This window comes from Pituophis catenifer, unplaced genomic scaffold, assembly GCF_029215685.1.
Source record: "Pituophis catenifer annectens isolate HBS135680 unplaced genomic scaffold, rPitCat1.0.hap2 SCAF_4, whole genome shotgun sequence".
Classification (NCBI taxonomy): domain Eukaryota; kingdom Metazoa; phylum Chordata; class Lepidosauria; order Squamata; family Colubridae; genus Pituophis; species Pituophis catenifer.
The window spans coordinates 65152606-65170465 of NW_027256884.1; the positions used below are offsets into that span (position 1 = coordinate 65152606).

Here is a 17860-nt window from a genome sequence, read left to right on the forward strand (position 1 = left end):
AATTATTGTAAATCTAACCAATAGTTGCAGAAAACTCTTATAAATTGACAGCCATTTAAGAGCTTCCTGCCTGCACTCTATCATTATTTAAGGGTGTCGGGTTCTATCTCCATAGTTCTATAATTACAGAGATATCAATAACAGCCTTCTATAAAGCATTTTCAAACACTGCTCATGAAAACTTTACTGTGGTGCTTAGAAATGAAATAGCATCAAGATAAAAGTAACTCGTGCATATTTTCCCTGCTCCCCCCACCTTTAAAAATTCTCAATAGATTTATGTCATTCTCCACATTATTTCTAGAACTTGGTTACAGCTGAGGCTGAATGTCCAAACACATAAAATGAAGAATATGTTCTAAGTTTTGACTTATTGACATACCACAGCTGGCTGAAAAATCTACAAACTCATCTTGTTTGAGAATTGTTGAATGCATGTACTAATCAGTTGTCTTCTCTCAGCATCTAGTCATTCAGTTGTTTATTTTGTGTAAGAGTCCCAGGACCAATACAAGAAGGAGCCTAAGTTGGTAAACTTCAGCATATTTCAACATATATCATCATGTATGGTATAAAGAGGGAATTGCACATTTTTTGTGCTAATAGACTATAACAAATACAACTGCTTTTTCTCATATCCATTACCTCCTTTACCATAGCTGCCACTTCTTTCATTTCACTACAGATGTAGCAGATGTAATATATCAGGTTTTTTTAAAAGACAGGTTAAAAAGCTATTTGCAGTAGTTATAGCCAAAAATAATTTGCTAATAAATCAATGGAGTAGACAGCTTGACACTCTACAAAAGTACTAAAAACACTTATAAAAGACAGGACAATCCTTGTTTTATTCCTTTCCTTACAAAAGAAGAAGTTTCCTTTAATAGTAGTCTTCGTAGTTCTTAGGGTTCAGACAATAAAGTATGGCACCCCCAAATGAAAATATAGTTGCACCCCAAGCCAGGCCATAGCCCCAGTTGAACTCATGGTATATTCTTAAGTTGACAGTTTCAATGAACTTGACTGGGTAAAGGACAAGACTGCACACCTGAAGAACCACTGGAAAAAAAAGAGGAGGGGGAGAGGGAGTCAGATATAACATGTCTCAATTATCTAGTACAAATTCAACACAAAATCCTCAGAACATATTTTAAAATTAACATATGCCCCTTCCTGGACTGGATTAGAAACCTTGTATTTCAATATTCTAAATTAGAATTATTTTTTTTACAAAGCCAGCAAAGTTGTTTTATCAACAGCAATGAAATATATTACTATATGCCATTCTTAATTGAAAATCATTTATAAAATTTCATATATTTGTAATGTCTGTGTATGAAATCAGTTATAATTGGAAAGGATTGCAGACAAAGAAGAATGCATTTTAGGGAATGTTGTAAAAAAAAATTCTGATACGTAGTAGAACTATATAAAAATCCATATGGCATTAGAAGTTATGCCTGCTTGATACAGAAATGCACAACTCTGATTATTGAAGAGTACTGAGGACTAGGGCAATACATAATTTGAAAATCCTAAATATTGATATTAAAAAATCCTAATGAATCATAGGGTCTGCAGTTTTATTTTGTAAATGCTACTTGTTCTGTTTCCTTTTTTTAAAAAAAAATTATTAAGCATTTTTTAAAAACAAAAAGACTTAACACTTTCTGTTTCAACAGTTTCGCATCAGTCAAGAATTTCATACTTACACATTTTTCCTCCCTTATTTCTACAATATCTTTTATACATTTACTTCTAATATTTATTTATTTATTTACATATATACATAACAATACCCGTGTACCCACTTCTATTTCTACAATTTTTGTTTCCTCATATTAGCAATTATACTTCAACTCCTATTTCGACCATTATTTAATTTTTCCCTTCCTTTTATCTCTCTCCTCCAACCATTCATACCATTTCTCCCACACTAAGTAATATTCTATTTCCTCTTTTTCTTGTATCTCCTTTGTTAATTTGTTCATCTCCACACGTTCCAAAGCTTTTCTGATCAGATTATCTTCGGATTGTATATTATAATTTTTCCAATTCTGAGCTGCTGTAGCAATATGGATAATTAAATATTGTATTTCTTTTTTATATGACCCTGAGAATATTCCTAATAAAAATGTTCCTGGCCTCATCTTTATCTTTTGTTTGATTATTTCTTCTAATTGTGGTCTGATTCTACTCCAATATTGTTTCATTTTGTGGCAGGACCACCACATGTGGTAATATGTTCCCTTTTGCTGTTTGCATTTCCAACACGTTGGTGAGGTATTGAGAAACATCTTTGCCAATCTGGCTGGTGGCAAGTGCCACCCGTAAAACATTTTATACAGATTTTCTTTATAGGATACACATTGTCAGTTTATAATTTTTGTTCCATAATTTCTCCCATTTATCTCATTCAATGTTGTATCCGAAATTTTTTGCCCAAATTATCATATTTTATTTAACTATCTCCTCTTCCAATTTGTATCTTAATAAATAATTGTAAATTTTTTAAATCAATTTTATCTTCTGTACCTTGGAGGATTTTGTCTATCTCATATATAGTTGTTCTGTTTTCACTAACACATTAAATATAGTAACTTATTTTCTCAATTAATGCTAATAATACTAATATTAATGCAGACTAATGATCAATCTAAAATTCTTATTTGCTAAAATACTTTTATCTCTGCATTTTCACTGATAATTCCAAAGGGGAATATTGATTCACCCTCCCTGTCTTGTAAGCATCTTTAGGACTTGCATTTAGGGCAAACATTTAGGGCATGTTTGTACATAAACATCAAGAGGGAAATTTATATTACTTGTCTGACATTAAATTGTTTACAAAAACTCCAGCATTGGCTGTTGCTACAGTATATTTCCATTTCAGTTAACCAAAGATATTGATATGGTACCATAAAGTAATACCACCCCTGGCTCAGGTAAAAAGCAGATCTGTGGGCTCCAATGACCAGAAGATTTGTTGTTATTCAAAGAAGAAATATATATATCTTCTATATCATATCATATGTAAACTGATACGTATAATCCTAGGAAAAATATGAATCTCAGTAATCTTTCAAACGTAGAAAGAAACAAAAAAATACATACAACAAAAGGAACAGAAGATTTTGGCCCTATCATAAAAATACTACATAGCAGGTACAATACAGAGGTGTAAGACAGAGAGACAGAAACCGAAAAGCAGAGACATACAGAATTAAAACACAGTAAAATAATTTCAATATAGCAGTGAAAAACTCTTCAAACTGGATCCGATGATGTATGGACCAAAAGCCTTACACTCCCCCTAACAACCCATAGCTGTTGAATTTTTATGAAATAGTCTATTATTTATTGTTTCATCTGCCACTTAAACTGACATAGTTCAAGAAATGTAACTTGTTACTTTATAAACATTTGTTTCTTCTTTATAAACAAAACTTTTCAGAGAGTTTCTGAGAAAAAACCCCATGGACAGTACCAAAAGGAAAAAAAGATATGACACTGGAAGATGAGCCCCTCAGGTTGGAAAGTGTCCAATATGCTACTGGGGAAGAGCAGAGGGCTAGTACTAGTAGTGCCAGAAAGAGTGAAGCGACTGGGCCAAAGCCCAGTCACCTGGTGGTGAAAGGAAAGTCCAATGCTGTAAAGATCTATTCTCCATAGAAACCTGGAATGTAAGATCCATGAATCAAGGCAAGCTGGAGGTGGTCAAACAAAAGATGACAAGACTGAACATCGACATCTTAGGAATCAGCTAACTAAAATGGACAGGAATGAGTGAATTTAATTCAGATGACCATCAGATATACTACTGTGGGCAAGAATCACTCAGAAGAAATGGAGTAGCCTTCATAATAAATAAAAGAATAGGAAAAGCAATACTGGGATATAATCCCCAAAATGACAGAATGATCTCAGTTCGAATCCAAGGCAAACCATTCAATATCACAGGAATCCAAGTCTATGCCCCAACCACTGGTGCTGAAGAGGATGAAATTGACTGGTTCTATGAAGCCCTACAGCACCTTTTAGAATTAACACCCAAAAATGATGTTCTTATCATCATGGGGAATTGGAATGCTAAAGCAGGAAGCCAAAAGATAACCAGAATAACAAGTTTGGCCTTGGAGTGCAAAATGAAGCAGGCCACTGGCTGATAGAATTTTGTCAAGAGAATACGATGGTCATAGCAAACACTCTTTTCCAACAACCCAAGAGATGACCTGATAATCACAATGGGGTGGTCACTGACCTCAAGCCAGACATCCTAGAGTGTGAAGTCAAATGGGCCTTAGGAAGTATTCCAGATGAGCTATTCAAAATCTTAAAAGTTGGACTACTGTAACACCCTCTACATGGGGCTGCCCTTGGGATGCATCCGGAGGCTCCAGCTAGTCCAGAATGCAGCCGCGCGGGTAATTACGGGGGTTTCTCGATACTCCTGTGTAACACCTCTCCTGCATGAGCTGCACTGGCTGCCAGTGGCATTCTGGATTCGTTTCAAGGTGCTGGTACTTACCTATAAAGCCCTTCATGGCTTAGGCCCGAGGTACTTGCAGGACCATCTCCTGCCGCTCTCCCATCGTCCCGTGTGCTCTCACAGAGTGGGCCTCCTCAGGGTGCCGTTGGCCAAACAATGTTGGCTGATGGCCCCCAGGAGGACAGCGTTCTCTGTGGGAGCCCCGACCCTCTGGAATGGATTGCCCACCCAGCTCAGGACAGCCCCCGACCTCCTTTCCTTCCGTCATGAACTGAAGATGTGGCTCTTTCGTCAGCTCAACTGATCCGTTTTGGGTGTACATTGTTATAATTTTAAATTGTTTTAATTGGGCTGTTGATTTTAATTTTATTGTGATTTGTATTGGAAATTGTCATTTTTGTAAGCTGCCCTGAGTCCCTTGGGAGAAAGGCGGCATATAAATCGCAATAATAAATAAATAAATAAATAAATAAATAAATAAATAAATAAATAAATAATAAAAGATGATGCAGTAAAAGTGTTACACTTAATTTGCAAGCAAATTTGGAAAACTCAACAGTGGCCACAGGATTGGAAAAGGTCAGTTTACATTCCAATTCCAAAGAAAGGCAATGCCAAAGAGTGTTCAAATTATCACACCATTGCACTCATTTCACATGCTAGTAAAGTCATGCTTAAAATCCTACAAGCTAGGCTCCACCAGTATGTGGATCGAGAACTACCAGAAGTACAGGCAGGATTTCAAAGAGGCAGAGTAACTAGAGATCAAATTGCCAACAAACGCTGGATCATGGAGAAACCTAGCGAGTTCCAGAAAAAACATCTACTTCTGCTTCATTGACTATGCTAAAGCCTTTGATTATGTGGATCACAACAAATTGTGGCAAGTTCTTAAAGAGATAGGAGTACCAGACCATCTTATCTGTCTCTTGAGAAACCTATATGCGAGTCAAGAAGCAACAGTGAGAACTGGACACGGAACCACTGATTGGTTCAAAATTGGGAAATGAGTTGGGCAAGGCTGTGCACTGTTACCCTGCCTATTTAACTTATATGTAGAGCACATCATGAGAAAGGTGGGGCTAATAAAATAAACAAAAAGGAAGATATATCACTCCAAAACGTATGGGATACAATGAAAGCATATATTAGAGGATTGGCGATAACATATTTGAAGAAAAAAATAAAAATAAAAGACAAATGCAGAAGAAATTAGAAGAATATAAAAGACTAGAGAAAGAATTACAGAAAAACCCACAAAAAGATAAGTTAAAAAACAAATGGAATTGAAAAAACATGAATTAAATTTAATTGAACAAGAATTTTTGGCACATAAGACTTCTGGTTTTGCTGGCTCCCGGTGAAGATGGTGCCTTTCTAAGGACCGCCAGCCCCGCCGTTTGTAGAGCCGCTTCGATTGTGAGAAACAGCTTGGAAACTCCAGAATCTGCAGGATTTGAAGGAGAGAGTAAGCAAGGTGCAGGTCGAGCCCCTGTGAGCCCCCAGAAGTTTGCTACTGGGGAGGAAACAGGCGCGGCTCCCTCCCAACTTGCGAAGACTCCGGACGGCGTGGGACGACTCTGCTTTCTGCAGAGCAAGCCGGCAGCAGCAAACACAAAAATTAATTGAAATTAACTTTATCAACTAGCGGGGAAAAAAACCTGAACCCTGAAACCAAGAAACTGCAAGTATTTTCTTTCTTTTGTGACTTCCCGATTTGACTAAAAATTAGAGCGAGCGGAAGCGGCTTGAAAAGATGGCGCCGCTCCAGCGTTAACAAGTTAACAAGCTGTAAGGGAGAGTGATCTTTTAAAGCTACTCCAACAAGCTACATTGTTGCGCTGCTTGTAGCAAGCAAACAGGAGAAGAGGGGGAAAAAATCCTTTTTAAAGCAAGCTGATCTCGCACAAGTCTAATTCTACTTCTAATCTGACTAAAACTGGGGGACTTTTTTAGAGGACTTTGTGGTGCTGGAAGAGGAAAAAGGATTTCCCTTTTTAGAAAATCTAACTTACGTGGCAGAATGGCTTCTAAAAAACAGGAAAGCAAGGCAGCAGGGGGGGGATCCCCCACACACAAGCCTGAAGAGCAGTTTGATTTTGAAAGTTTAAAAAAAATTATCACTCAGGCTTTGGATGATAATTTTCAAAAATCTCAACAGGAAATGGAAGATAAATTTCAAAAATCTCAACAGGAAATCAAGCAGGAAATTAGTGAAATGAAAAACTTGGTGAAAGAGAATTATGGCAAGGTGACTGATAAATTATCAAATGTGGTTTCTGGCCTGTCAGAAATTATTATTAAAGTGGATTCTAAATTGGAAGAATTTAAATCAGAAGTGAATGTTAAAATAAAGGATACTGATTTTAAAATTTCTGATGTGGATAATAAGATGCAGAGAGTTGAAAACGAAATCACAATGATGCAATTCCGGTCCATGGAATTTGCTATAAGAATTAGAGGTATTAAGGAGAATGATCGGCAAGATTTGAGACAGGTTTGTGCTGATGCCTAAATATTTGATAAATTCAAAATTAGGAACACATTTTATAGCTTCAAACTTGGAAAAAAAGAATGGCGTGGTTATTTATATAAATAAAAGACTATCAGCTAAAATTATAGAAGCAGATGAAGGTGGTAGGTTTGTAGCAATTGAACTGTATACTGTACATGGCCAAATTCTTGTGATTGGAATTTATGCTCCTAACCAACAACAGGATCACTTTTATAAAATTTTGCATACTAAAATATTGCAATGGGATTATAGATCTATTTTGATTATGGGAGACTGGAATGGAGTAATTGATTCTAAACTAGATAAAAAAAGTCTGGCGAAGTCAAGGATCAGACTACCACAAACTTTTTTTGATATGAAAGAAGATTTGGAATTAAAAGATGTCTGGAGAATATATAATTCAAAAGATTTGGACTATACTCTTTTTTCTGATAGACATAGATCCTTTTCAAGGATTGATTTTATTTTATTATCAAATGATTTACTTGTTAAAACAAAAAGAACTAAAATCTTTCCAAGAACTCTATCTGATCATAGTCCAGTATGGATAGAAATTGAGACTGGAAAAATTGAGAGAAGATCATGGAGATTAAATGAAAATTTGTTTAGATATGAAAAAAATATAATAGAACTTAAGAAGCAGATGAAAGAATTTTTTGAAATTAATTTGAACAAGGGTACCCCTATTGAAATTGTGTGGGATGCGAGTAAAGCGTATATGAGAGGGGTACTCATTTACATGAACTCTAAACATAAATTGAACAGACAAAATAAAAGATCCGAAATTGAAGCAGAAATAAAGAAAAAAGAACAGTTACTTATCAAAAATCCAACAGATGAAAGAATACGTGGTGCTATAAAACTTTTGAAAGATCAATTCCAAATGCTTATGGCGGAACAGGTTGCAATAAATTTACAATATGCAAAGCATAATACATTTTGTAATGCCAATAAACCGGGCAGATGGCTGGCCTATACATTAAGGAAGAAGCAGAGTATGCGGACTATCGACTGTATTGATATTGGAGGGAAAAAATTCATCAACAAAAATTAATTAAAGAAGTTTTTGTAGATTATTATACTAAATTATATGCTAAAGATGACATACAGAATGGACTTATAGAAAAATACTTAGAAAATAAAAGAGTTACAAAAGTTACTAACCAACCAAAGGAAAGAATGAATTACCCTATAACAGTTGAGGAGATAATTGCAGCAATTAAACAACTGAAAACTGCCAAAGCTCCTGGAACGGTTGGCTTGACTGCAGTGTATTATAAAACTTTGCAAGCAGAAATGGTGGAACAACTTAGAGACTTATTTTGTAACATACAACAAGGGGGTAAAATACCCCCATCATGGAAAACAGCTTATATTTCTTTGATACCAAAAGAGCAAGCAGGTCCTAAAAAACCGGAGAACTATAGACCAATATCTCTTCTGAATAATGATTACAAAATTTATGCAAAAGTACTAGCCAACAGGTTGATGCCAGTAATTCAAGAGGTGATTCACGATGATCAAGCGGGATTTATAGAGGGTAGATATATGAAGGACAATGTAAGGCAAGTTATAGATTTACTGGAATATCTTGAGAAGAATAAACAGATCCCTGCAGTGCTGGCTTTCTTGGATGCGGAGAAAGCCTTTGATAGAGTGGATTGGAATTTTCTATTAAAGACTTTAAAAAAGATGGACTTTGGGGATCAATTTATACAGGCGGTTTCAGCAATCTACCAAGAGCAAAAGGCACAGATTATTATTAATGGAAGTTTGACAACAGATTTTAAAATTGAAAAAGGAACAAGACAAGGTTGTCCGTTATCCCCTTTGTTATTTATTTTAACACTAGAAGTCTTGTTGAATACAATACGGGATTCGAACAGCTTGAAAGGTATAGTGATAAGGCAAGAGGATTACAGAATAAGGGCATTTGCAGATGATCTGGTTGTTACCCTAACACAGCCGGTGGAATCAATAATCCAGATGAAAGACATTATAAAAGATTATGGTACAGTATCAGGATTTAGACTGAACCAGAAAAAAACTAAGATGATAGTTAAAAATATGACACAAGATCGAAAACACGAACTTGAAAGGAGGGCAGGTTTTGAGATTGTACCAAAGGTTAAATATCTAGGAGTTCAGGTTGCAGAATCAAATATGAAACTATTTCAAAATAATTATGAGGTGTTATGGCGAGATGTACAAAAAGATATGGAGACTTGGAAAAAACTGCAGCTTTCGTTACTTGGAAGAATAGCAGCAGTTAAGATGAACATTTTGCCAAGATTCCTTTTTTTGTTTCAAATGATTCCGGTGCTTAAAAGTGATAAACAACTGAAAGAATGGCAAAGTGGAGTGAATAAGTTTGTCTGGAACGAGAAAAAATCGAGAGTGAAAATGAAAATTATGCAAGATGTTCCAGAAAGGGGAGGCCTTAAACTTCCAAACCTACAGTTATATTATGAAGCAGCAGCTTTGACTCAAGCAAGCGATTGGTTTGGAAGGAAAAAGACTGGAATATTGAATATAGAAAGCTTTGATCTTGAATTTGGTTGGCACGCTTACTTATTTTATGAAAACAAAGTGGATAAAGTATTTAAAAGCCATATACTTAGAGATTCTTTGATGAGAGTTTGGAAGAAGCACCGACTCAAATGGGATTACAAAATACCGCTATGGCTGGATCTTGGTCATATTATGTGGAATACAAATATAATGTCACTCGGGGGGGTTTTATATAAAGAAGTTCTTTTTACAGATGCGGGCAGATGGCAACTAAAGACATTAGAGACACTGTTGGATGAAGGGATTAATCTAACTTGGTTACAATATAATCAACTTCAACTGAGATGGAAAGAGGACCAAAAAACTGGTATTATGTTGCATGAGGAAGAATTGGTTAGACATATAAAAGAGAAAGGTCCAATGCATATTAAAAGGCTATATAATGTTTTGTTAGAAAGGGATTCAGAAACTGAATTGGTTAAAGATTGTATGATTAAATGGGCTCAGAATTTTGCAGAACCAGTAATGTTGGAAACATGGGAGAAAATATGGGTTCAGAATGTTAAATTTACACAATCGCAGAATTTGAGTGAAAATTTCTATAAAATGTTTTACAGATGGCATTTAGATCCCAAGAAATTATCCTGTATGTATCCTAATGTTCAGCCAAAATGTTGGAGATGTGATTGTTTAGATGCTACATATTACCATGTTTGGTGGAATTGCAAGAAAGTTAAGGCTTTTTGGATAAAAATATGGTGGGTTATGCAGAATGTTTTGAAGAAAAAAAATCAATTTTCTCCACAATTGTTTCTATTGGGTATAGTAAAGGGTTTTACATTGGATGAAACTAAGTTGATATTGTACATGATAACAGCAGCGAGATTATTGATAGGTAAATATTGGAAAAATGAAGCTCTACCCACTATTGAAGAATGGACTTTGAAGATGGCCAGTTTTGCGGAGATGGCGAAGATTTCAGCATATTTAAAAGATCGCTCACAAGAGACTTATGAATGGGAATGGAAAAAATGGATAGATTATGTGCAGAATAAATATCAAGTTAGGAAGTATCAAATAGCTTTTCACTGAAAGTACTATATAAAAATAGAAATGTATGACTTGTGAAGAGAAAAAATTATAAGGGGGTTTGAAGGGTTCAAGTTTTATATAAAGGGGATTTTGATGGGATTATATTCTGTGGAAGTCAGGGGGGAGGGTTAGGGGGGGTTTGGGCGGGTTAGGGTGGGGAGTGAGGGGTGGGTTGGGGGGGGAAATGGGGTGAAAATGTAATTGTAAAACTTTTGCAATAAAAAAAAAGTAAAATAATAAAAAAAGAATTTTTGGCACATAAATTGAGGTCCGCCAAACAGTATTTTTTTGAAAATGCAAATAAACCAGGCAGATGGTTGGCATACAAAATGAAAAAAGAAAAAGAGAAGTTAATTAATCAACTACAAGATGAAAAAGGAAAGATATGTTATAGAAATGAAGAAAAGAAAAAAAAATTCAAGACTATTATGAAAAATTATACAATCAAGAGAAGATATCTGATGGAAAGATAAAACATTTTTTAGAGAAATCTGATTTACCTAAAATACCTGAACTATATAAGGAAATATTAGAAGAAAGAATATCAATGATGGAATTGACAGAGGCAATTAAAAAAGAAAAAAATGGGAAAACACCAGGACCAGATGGACTATCAGCAGAACTATATAAATCATTCCAAGACGTGTTGAGTAATGTAATGCTGGACTTATTTAATGAATTACTGGTGAAAGGAAAGATTCCAGATTCTTGGATGGAGGCTTATGTCACACTTATACCTAAAGAAGATACAGATTTACTACAAGTTAAAAATTACAGACCAATTTCATTGCTGAATGTGGATTATAAGATTTTTGCCACAATAATGGCGAAAAAAAACTTTTAAATGGACTTCCGGTTGGCTCTGCGAGCCTCGAAGACGTTCTTTTGAGAGCGTCTGTTCCCTGGCTCTGTTAAAGCCCCAGAACAGCCGACAAACGCTGTCTGGAGGCTTGGAATTCTCTCCCCGGGCAAAGGGGAGAGAGAAGAGCAGGCAGGTGGAGGTAGAGCCCCCCCAAACACCCTAGGAAAGATCCTGGGGCACGAAGGGTGCGTGCTCCCTAAAAGCCTGTCAAGCCGCTCCAGACCAGGGACGTCTCCGCTAATTAGCGGATTTAGAAGCCGCGACCAATTTTGCTGAATGGAAATGAGGGAATCAACATCTTGAACTAACAGCAGGCGGAACGAGCAAAGAGAAATCAGACTGCAAGTATTTTTTACCTAACTCCAATGTCTAGAGCAGTGATGGCTAACCTTTTTCTCTTTGGGTGCCAAAAGCGTGCGTGTATATGCATGACAGTGCGCATGAGTGCTGGCACCCATAATGCAATGCACACATCTCATGCATGTGCACGACGTCCCCACTCCTCCCGTGCATGCGCATGCGACTCCCTTCCCCTCACACATGCATGTGAGGGGTGGGATTCAAAAATTTTAGCAACCTGCATTTGCTAAATGCGGGCCCATTTCCGGATTTCCGTAACTTCCAGGAGACCCATTTTTCGCCCTCCCCTGGCTCTGGAGGCTTAATTTGAGCCTCTGGGAGGGCGAAAACAATCTCCCCGCGCTCTGGAGGCCCCTTCAGAGGCTGGAAATGGGCCCATTTCTGCTCTCCTGGAACATGCACACCACTCCCCCTGTCGCTTCCCCTGCCTCCCACACATGCACCCCCCTGCATATCCCAAAAATCAGCTGGCAGGCAGGAGGCGCGTGCACATGCACAGTGGATATGAGTGGCCAATGGCTCACGTGCCCACAGAGAGGGCTCTGCGTGCCAGCTGTGGCACTCATGCCATAGGTTCGCCATCACAGGTCTAGAGCCTACTTAGCACTTTGCAACAAAATGGCGATTGAAGCTTGAAAGGGCGGGGAAAACTGAAAGCTACAGGAAAAGTTTCGTTTTGCTGGCAGCCCTTCGCCTAAAAAAAAAAGCTTTTGTGCTGACAGAAGGAGGACTTTAAACGTTAATTAATATTGGGAAATCTTTTGAGGAACTTTTCTTTTTGGCTCTGATTAAATATAAAGACTAATTTTAAACTGGAAATGGCCTCAAAGTCTGTAAAAACTGTTCCCACTAAAGGAACAGGGAGTGCTGGTAGCTCCCCAGCTCATATTCCTAGATTACAAATTCTTGCTCCTCCAGTGGATCCACAGATTTTAATGTTGGAAATGTTACAACAAGCCCTCCAAGTCACCCAAAATAAAATTGTTGATGTGATTGATGGAAAAAATTAAGGAAACTAATGAAAAAATACAGGCTGTGTCAGATGAGATTGCAACTCGCAATCAGAAGATTAGGGATGATATATTAATGGCATTTAAGTGTTTGGCAGGCAATATTGAAATGGTGGATGATAGAGTTGAGGAAATTAAACGATCTTCGGAAATTTTGGATAGTAAATTAGGAGAAGCCCAAAACAGAATTCAAAGGGCTGAAAATGATGTAACAATGATACAATACAGAGATATGGAATTTGCTTTAAGATTCAGAGGGGTGAAGGAGAATAAACAAGAGAATTTGAAAGAAATGATGTCAGAGGCATTAGCACCGCTGGTGGGGGAGTCAAAAAATGATCTGGGCTGGCAGATTGACAAGCTGTACCGCGTTAATTCCTGGGTTGCTAGACAGAAACATTTACCAAGAGACATTGTGATATACTTTACTGCAAGGAGAGTACGTAATGAAATGTTACAGGCTACTTTTAAAAACAAGCTTCGGGTGGAAGGCCAGGAAGTGATGACAATGAAAGAAATCCCCCCTAAGATTTTGAGAGCTAGAAGGGAGTATGCTTTTCTGGTGGATGAACTGAGAAAACGCCAGATACAGTACAGATGGAAGGTGCCAACTGGACTAATGGTGACTTACTCAGGAGAGAGGCATCGGCTTAATACAATTTGGAAAGCAAGAGATTTTTATATTAATGTATTAAAGGCTGGCACACCCAAATCAACTAAATCACCAGAAGGCAAAAGAAAGAAGGAAGTAATGGAAGGTGAGACAGAAGAGCAACTGACAGTAGTTCAGGGGGGAGCTTTGGCTGGTCAAGAAGAAATATTACAAATTCAAATGGCTGCTCAAGAGTTGGCGCTAATTGATTTATCGCAGGAACCAAAGGATCAAAGACAGACCAGTTCGGTGACAGCTAGACTCAAGGAAGAATTAAGACAGCAACAATCCCAGATAGTAACTCAAGAAATGATCCAAGATACTACTAAAACAGGAGCAGTGGGGGGGAGCAAGACCTAAAAGTCAAATGAGATCAGATCATCAAGATTTGCTCCAGAGGCTCCAAAGACCCAGAGATGGGAACTAGATTTTTGACTTGGAACGTTAACGGCTTGAATTCTCCACAGAAAAGAAGAAAAATATTTCACTATCTTAAGCAATTCAAGAATGAAGTAATTTGCTTACAAGAGAATACAAGATCAAAAATATTTGATAAATGCAAGACTTGGTACACATTATGTAGCAGCAGCACCAGAAAAGACAAATGGAAGAGTTATATATCTGAAAAGAGACTTAGTTGCTAAATTAATTGAAGCAGATGACCAAGGAAGATTTTTAGCAATAGAACTTTTAATAAAAGGAGAAAAAAATACTTGTAATCGGAGTTTATGCCCTGAATCAACAACAAGAAAATTTTTATAATTTACTACCCTTGAAATTGACACAGTGGGCATATAAAACTTGTATCCTGTTAGGGGACCGGAATGGTGTTTTGGACGTTAAAAAAGACAAGAAGGGACCTAAACAAAATGTGTTAACAAGAGCAAAATTGCCCAAAGTGTTTTGGGAAATGATGGATGATTGGGAGTTGAGAGATATTTGGTGTGAAAGAAACCCGGAAGAAAAAGATTTTACTTTTTTCTCAGACAGACATATTCCTTTTCAAGGATTGATTTTATATTAATTACTAATGATCTTTTATCTAGGGTGAAGAATACAAAGATTTGCTCAAGAACATTGACAGACCATAGTCCAGTTTGGCTGGAATTGGAGTATGGGAAAGGGCCCAGGAGGTCCTGGAGGTTAAATGATAATTTGTTTAGATATGAAGAAAATGTAAAAGAGTGTAAAAAATTTATGAAAGAATTTTTTGTTATGAATATGCAAAAGGGCACATCTATGGAAATGGTATGGGATGCAAGTAAAGCATATATGCGAGGAATTTTGATATATTTGAATAATAAATACAGAAAGAAACAGGGGGCAAAAAGAAAAGAATTAGAAGATGAGATTAGTAAACAGGAACGGGCTTTAATAGCTAATCCAACAGATAAGAAAATCAAAGAGGCAATCAATTTATTGAAAGGTCAATTTAATATGTTAATAGCAGATCAAGTGGCAACTAATTTGCGATATGCAAAACATAATACTTTTTACAATGCCAATAAACCAGGCAGGTGGTTAGCATATTTGTTAAGGAAAAAGCAAAAATCAAGGACAATAGAGAAAATAAAATATAAGGGTAAAGAGGTTTATGAGCAACAACTGATTAAAAAATCTTTTTTAGAGTTTTATTCGAGGCTGTATACTGGTGATAAAATTAAAGATATAGATATAGATAGATATTTGCAAAAAGAGAATATTTATACAATTTCAAATGAGCAGAGGGATAGTTTAAATCAATTGATAACTTCCGAGGAAATTGTGTTAGCAATTAAGCAGTTGAAAGTGGGTAAAGCTCCTGGGACGGATGGTTTGACAGCTATTTATTATAAAACTTTACAGGAGAAAATGGTAGAACCATTGAAAGAATTATTTAACAATATACAACAGGGAGGAGAGGTACCTCCAACTTGGAAGACAGCATTTATCTCGTTGATCCCAAAAGAAGGGCATGATGATATAGATCCTAAAAATTATAGGCCAATTTCATTATTAAATACAGACTATAAGATATTTGCTAAAATTTTGGCAAATAGATTAATGATAGTCATGCAGCAAATGATTCACCATGATAAACTGGTTTTATAAATGGTAGACAAATGAAGAGTAATGTAAGGCAAATTGTTAATTTATTAGAGTATCTGGGAAGGAACAACCAGTTCCCTGCAGTGCTAGTGTTTTTGGATGCTGAGAAAGCCTTTGATAGATTGAATTGGCAATTTTTACTAAAATTAATAGAAAGGATGCAATTTGGAGAACAATTTGTACAATCTATTAAGGCAATATATCAAAAACAAACAGCGCAAATAATAGTTAATGGTGGTTTAACAGATGCTTTTAACATAGAAAAAGGAACAAGGCAAGGTTGTCCCTTGTCTCCGTTATTGTTTGTTTTGACACTGGAAATTCTATTAAACAAGATACGCGAGATGAATACAATAAAGGGAATTAAAATTAGACAGCATGAGTACAAGTTGCGAGCATTTGCGGATGACCTGGTTGTTACCTTAACCCAACCGGTACAATTGATTACAGCCTTGATGGATATAACCTGCTTATATGGACAAGTATCTGGTTTTAAAATAAATGCAGCCAAAACAAAAATAATAGCTAAAAATATGGTTAGGAGCCAAAAAGAAGAGATAGAAAGGTTAACAGGATTTGAAGTAGTTAAGAAGGTTAAATATCTGGCGATTTATATTATGACTGCAAATATGAAATTATATCAGTACAACTATGAACCATTATGGCACAAAATATAGAAAGAGATGGACAACTGGAAAAAACTACAACTGTCTTTGCTGGGAAGGATAGCCGCTGTAAAAATGAATATTTTACCAAAATTTTTATTTCTTTTTCAAATGATGCCTATACTTAAAAAAGATGAAAACTTGAAGGAATGGCAGAAGGGCATAAATAAATTTGTGTGGGCAGGGAAGAAACCACAAGTTAAACAAAAGATATTGCAAGATACTCGTGAAAGAGGTGGCCTTAAAATGCCCAATTTAAGACTGTACTATGAAGCTGCTGCCCTCTCAGCAATCACAGACTGGATAAATCTAACGGAGGAAAAGATATTGAATATTGAAGGATATGGTTTGGTATATGGCTGGCATGCTTACTTAGTGTATGATAAGAAAGTAGATAAGACTTTTAAAAGTCATATATTAAGAAATGCTCTATTGCATGTCTGGAAAAAGTATAAATATAAATTAAATGATAGGTTACCAATATGGACAGCACCCAGACACGCGATAAAGAACATAAATTTAGAGCAAAAGCAAGATAAGATTACATATAAGGAACTCCTCTATAAGGAAGGAGTCAGATTACAATTAAAATCTATGGAGCAATTAAGAGAAGAAGGGATTATTAAGACTTGGTTTCAGTATGGACAGTTGTGGACAGATGGAGAGAAGATCAAAAAACTGGTATTTTGCAGCAGGATGAGAATTTGATAAAGCGAATAAGAGATAAAGGCCAAATGCATATAAAAAGGTTGTATAATGCATTAGTGGAAATAGATTCAGAAACAGATTTAGTTAAGGACTGTATGATAAAATGGGCACAAAATGTAGCTGAACCAATAATGATGAAAACATGGGAAAAGATATGGGTTAGAAATGTAAGATTTACACAAGCACAAAATCTAAGGGAGAATTTTTACAAGATGTTTTATAGATGGCATTTATATCCAAAAAAACTAGCTTGTATGTATCCAAACTTACAACCCAAGTGTTGGCTATGGGAGTGTGAAGATGCTACATATTTTCATATATGGTGGACATGTAAAAAAATTAAGGCTTTTTGGATAAAAATATGGTGGATTATTCAAAACATTTTGAAGAAAAAAATTAAATTCACACCACAGTTCTTTCTGTTGGGAATAGTTACGGATTGTTTGTATTTTTTCAATAAAAAAAAACCTTTTAAATGAAATAATTCATATGGACCAAAATGGGTTTTTACCTAAGAGACAAATTAGAGACCATATGAAGATAATCTTGAATACTTTGGAGTATTATGAGGTACACTCAGAAAAAGAAATGGCAATGATGTTTCTAGATGCACAGAAAGTGTTTGATAACGTGAATTGGCAATTTATGATAGACCAATTACAGATGATGAAGTTTGGGGAGAGATTCACAAATATGATAAAAACAATTTATAAAAAGCAATTGGTAAAAATAATGATGAATGGAGAGATGACAGAAAAAGTGAATATAATGAAAGGTACAAGGCAAGGATGTTCATTAACACCATTGTTATTTGTATTAACATTAGAAGTGTTAAATAGAAATATAAGAAGAAATGAAGAAATAAAAAGAATGAAAATTAAGAAAGAAGACTATAAATTACAAGCCTT

At 35.9% G+C, this 17860-nt stretch overlaps 1 protein-coding gene across 1 annotated transcript in view; it reads right to left on the minus strand.

Moving 5' to 3' along the window:
• Positions 1-857: 857 nt before the first annotated feature.
• Positions 858-17860, minus strand: part of TMEM47 (transmembrane protein 47) — a 71818-nt gene continuing 54815 nt past the window's right edge. Inside the window, exon 3 of the mRNA XM_070943408.1 lies at positions 858-1059. Within this exon, the coding sequence (XP_070799509.1) occupies positions 881-1059 (179 nt within the window). The 3' untranslated portion in view covers positions 858-880. The remainder of the gene's footprint in view (positions 1060-17860) is intronic.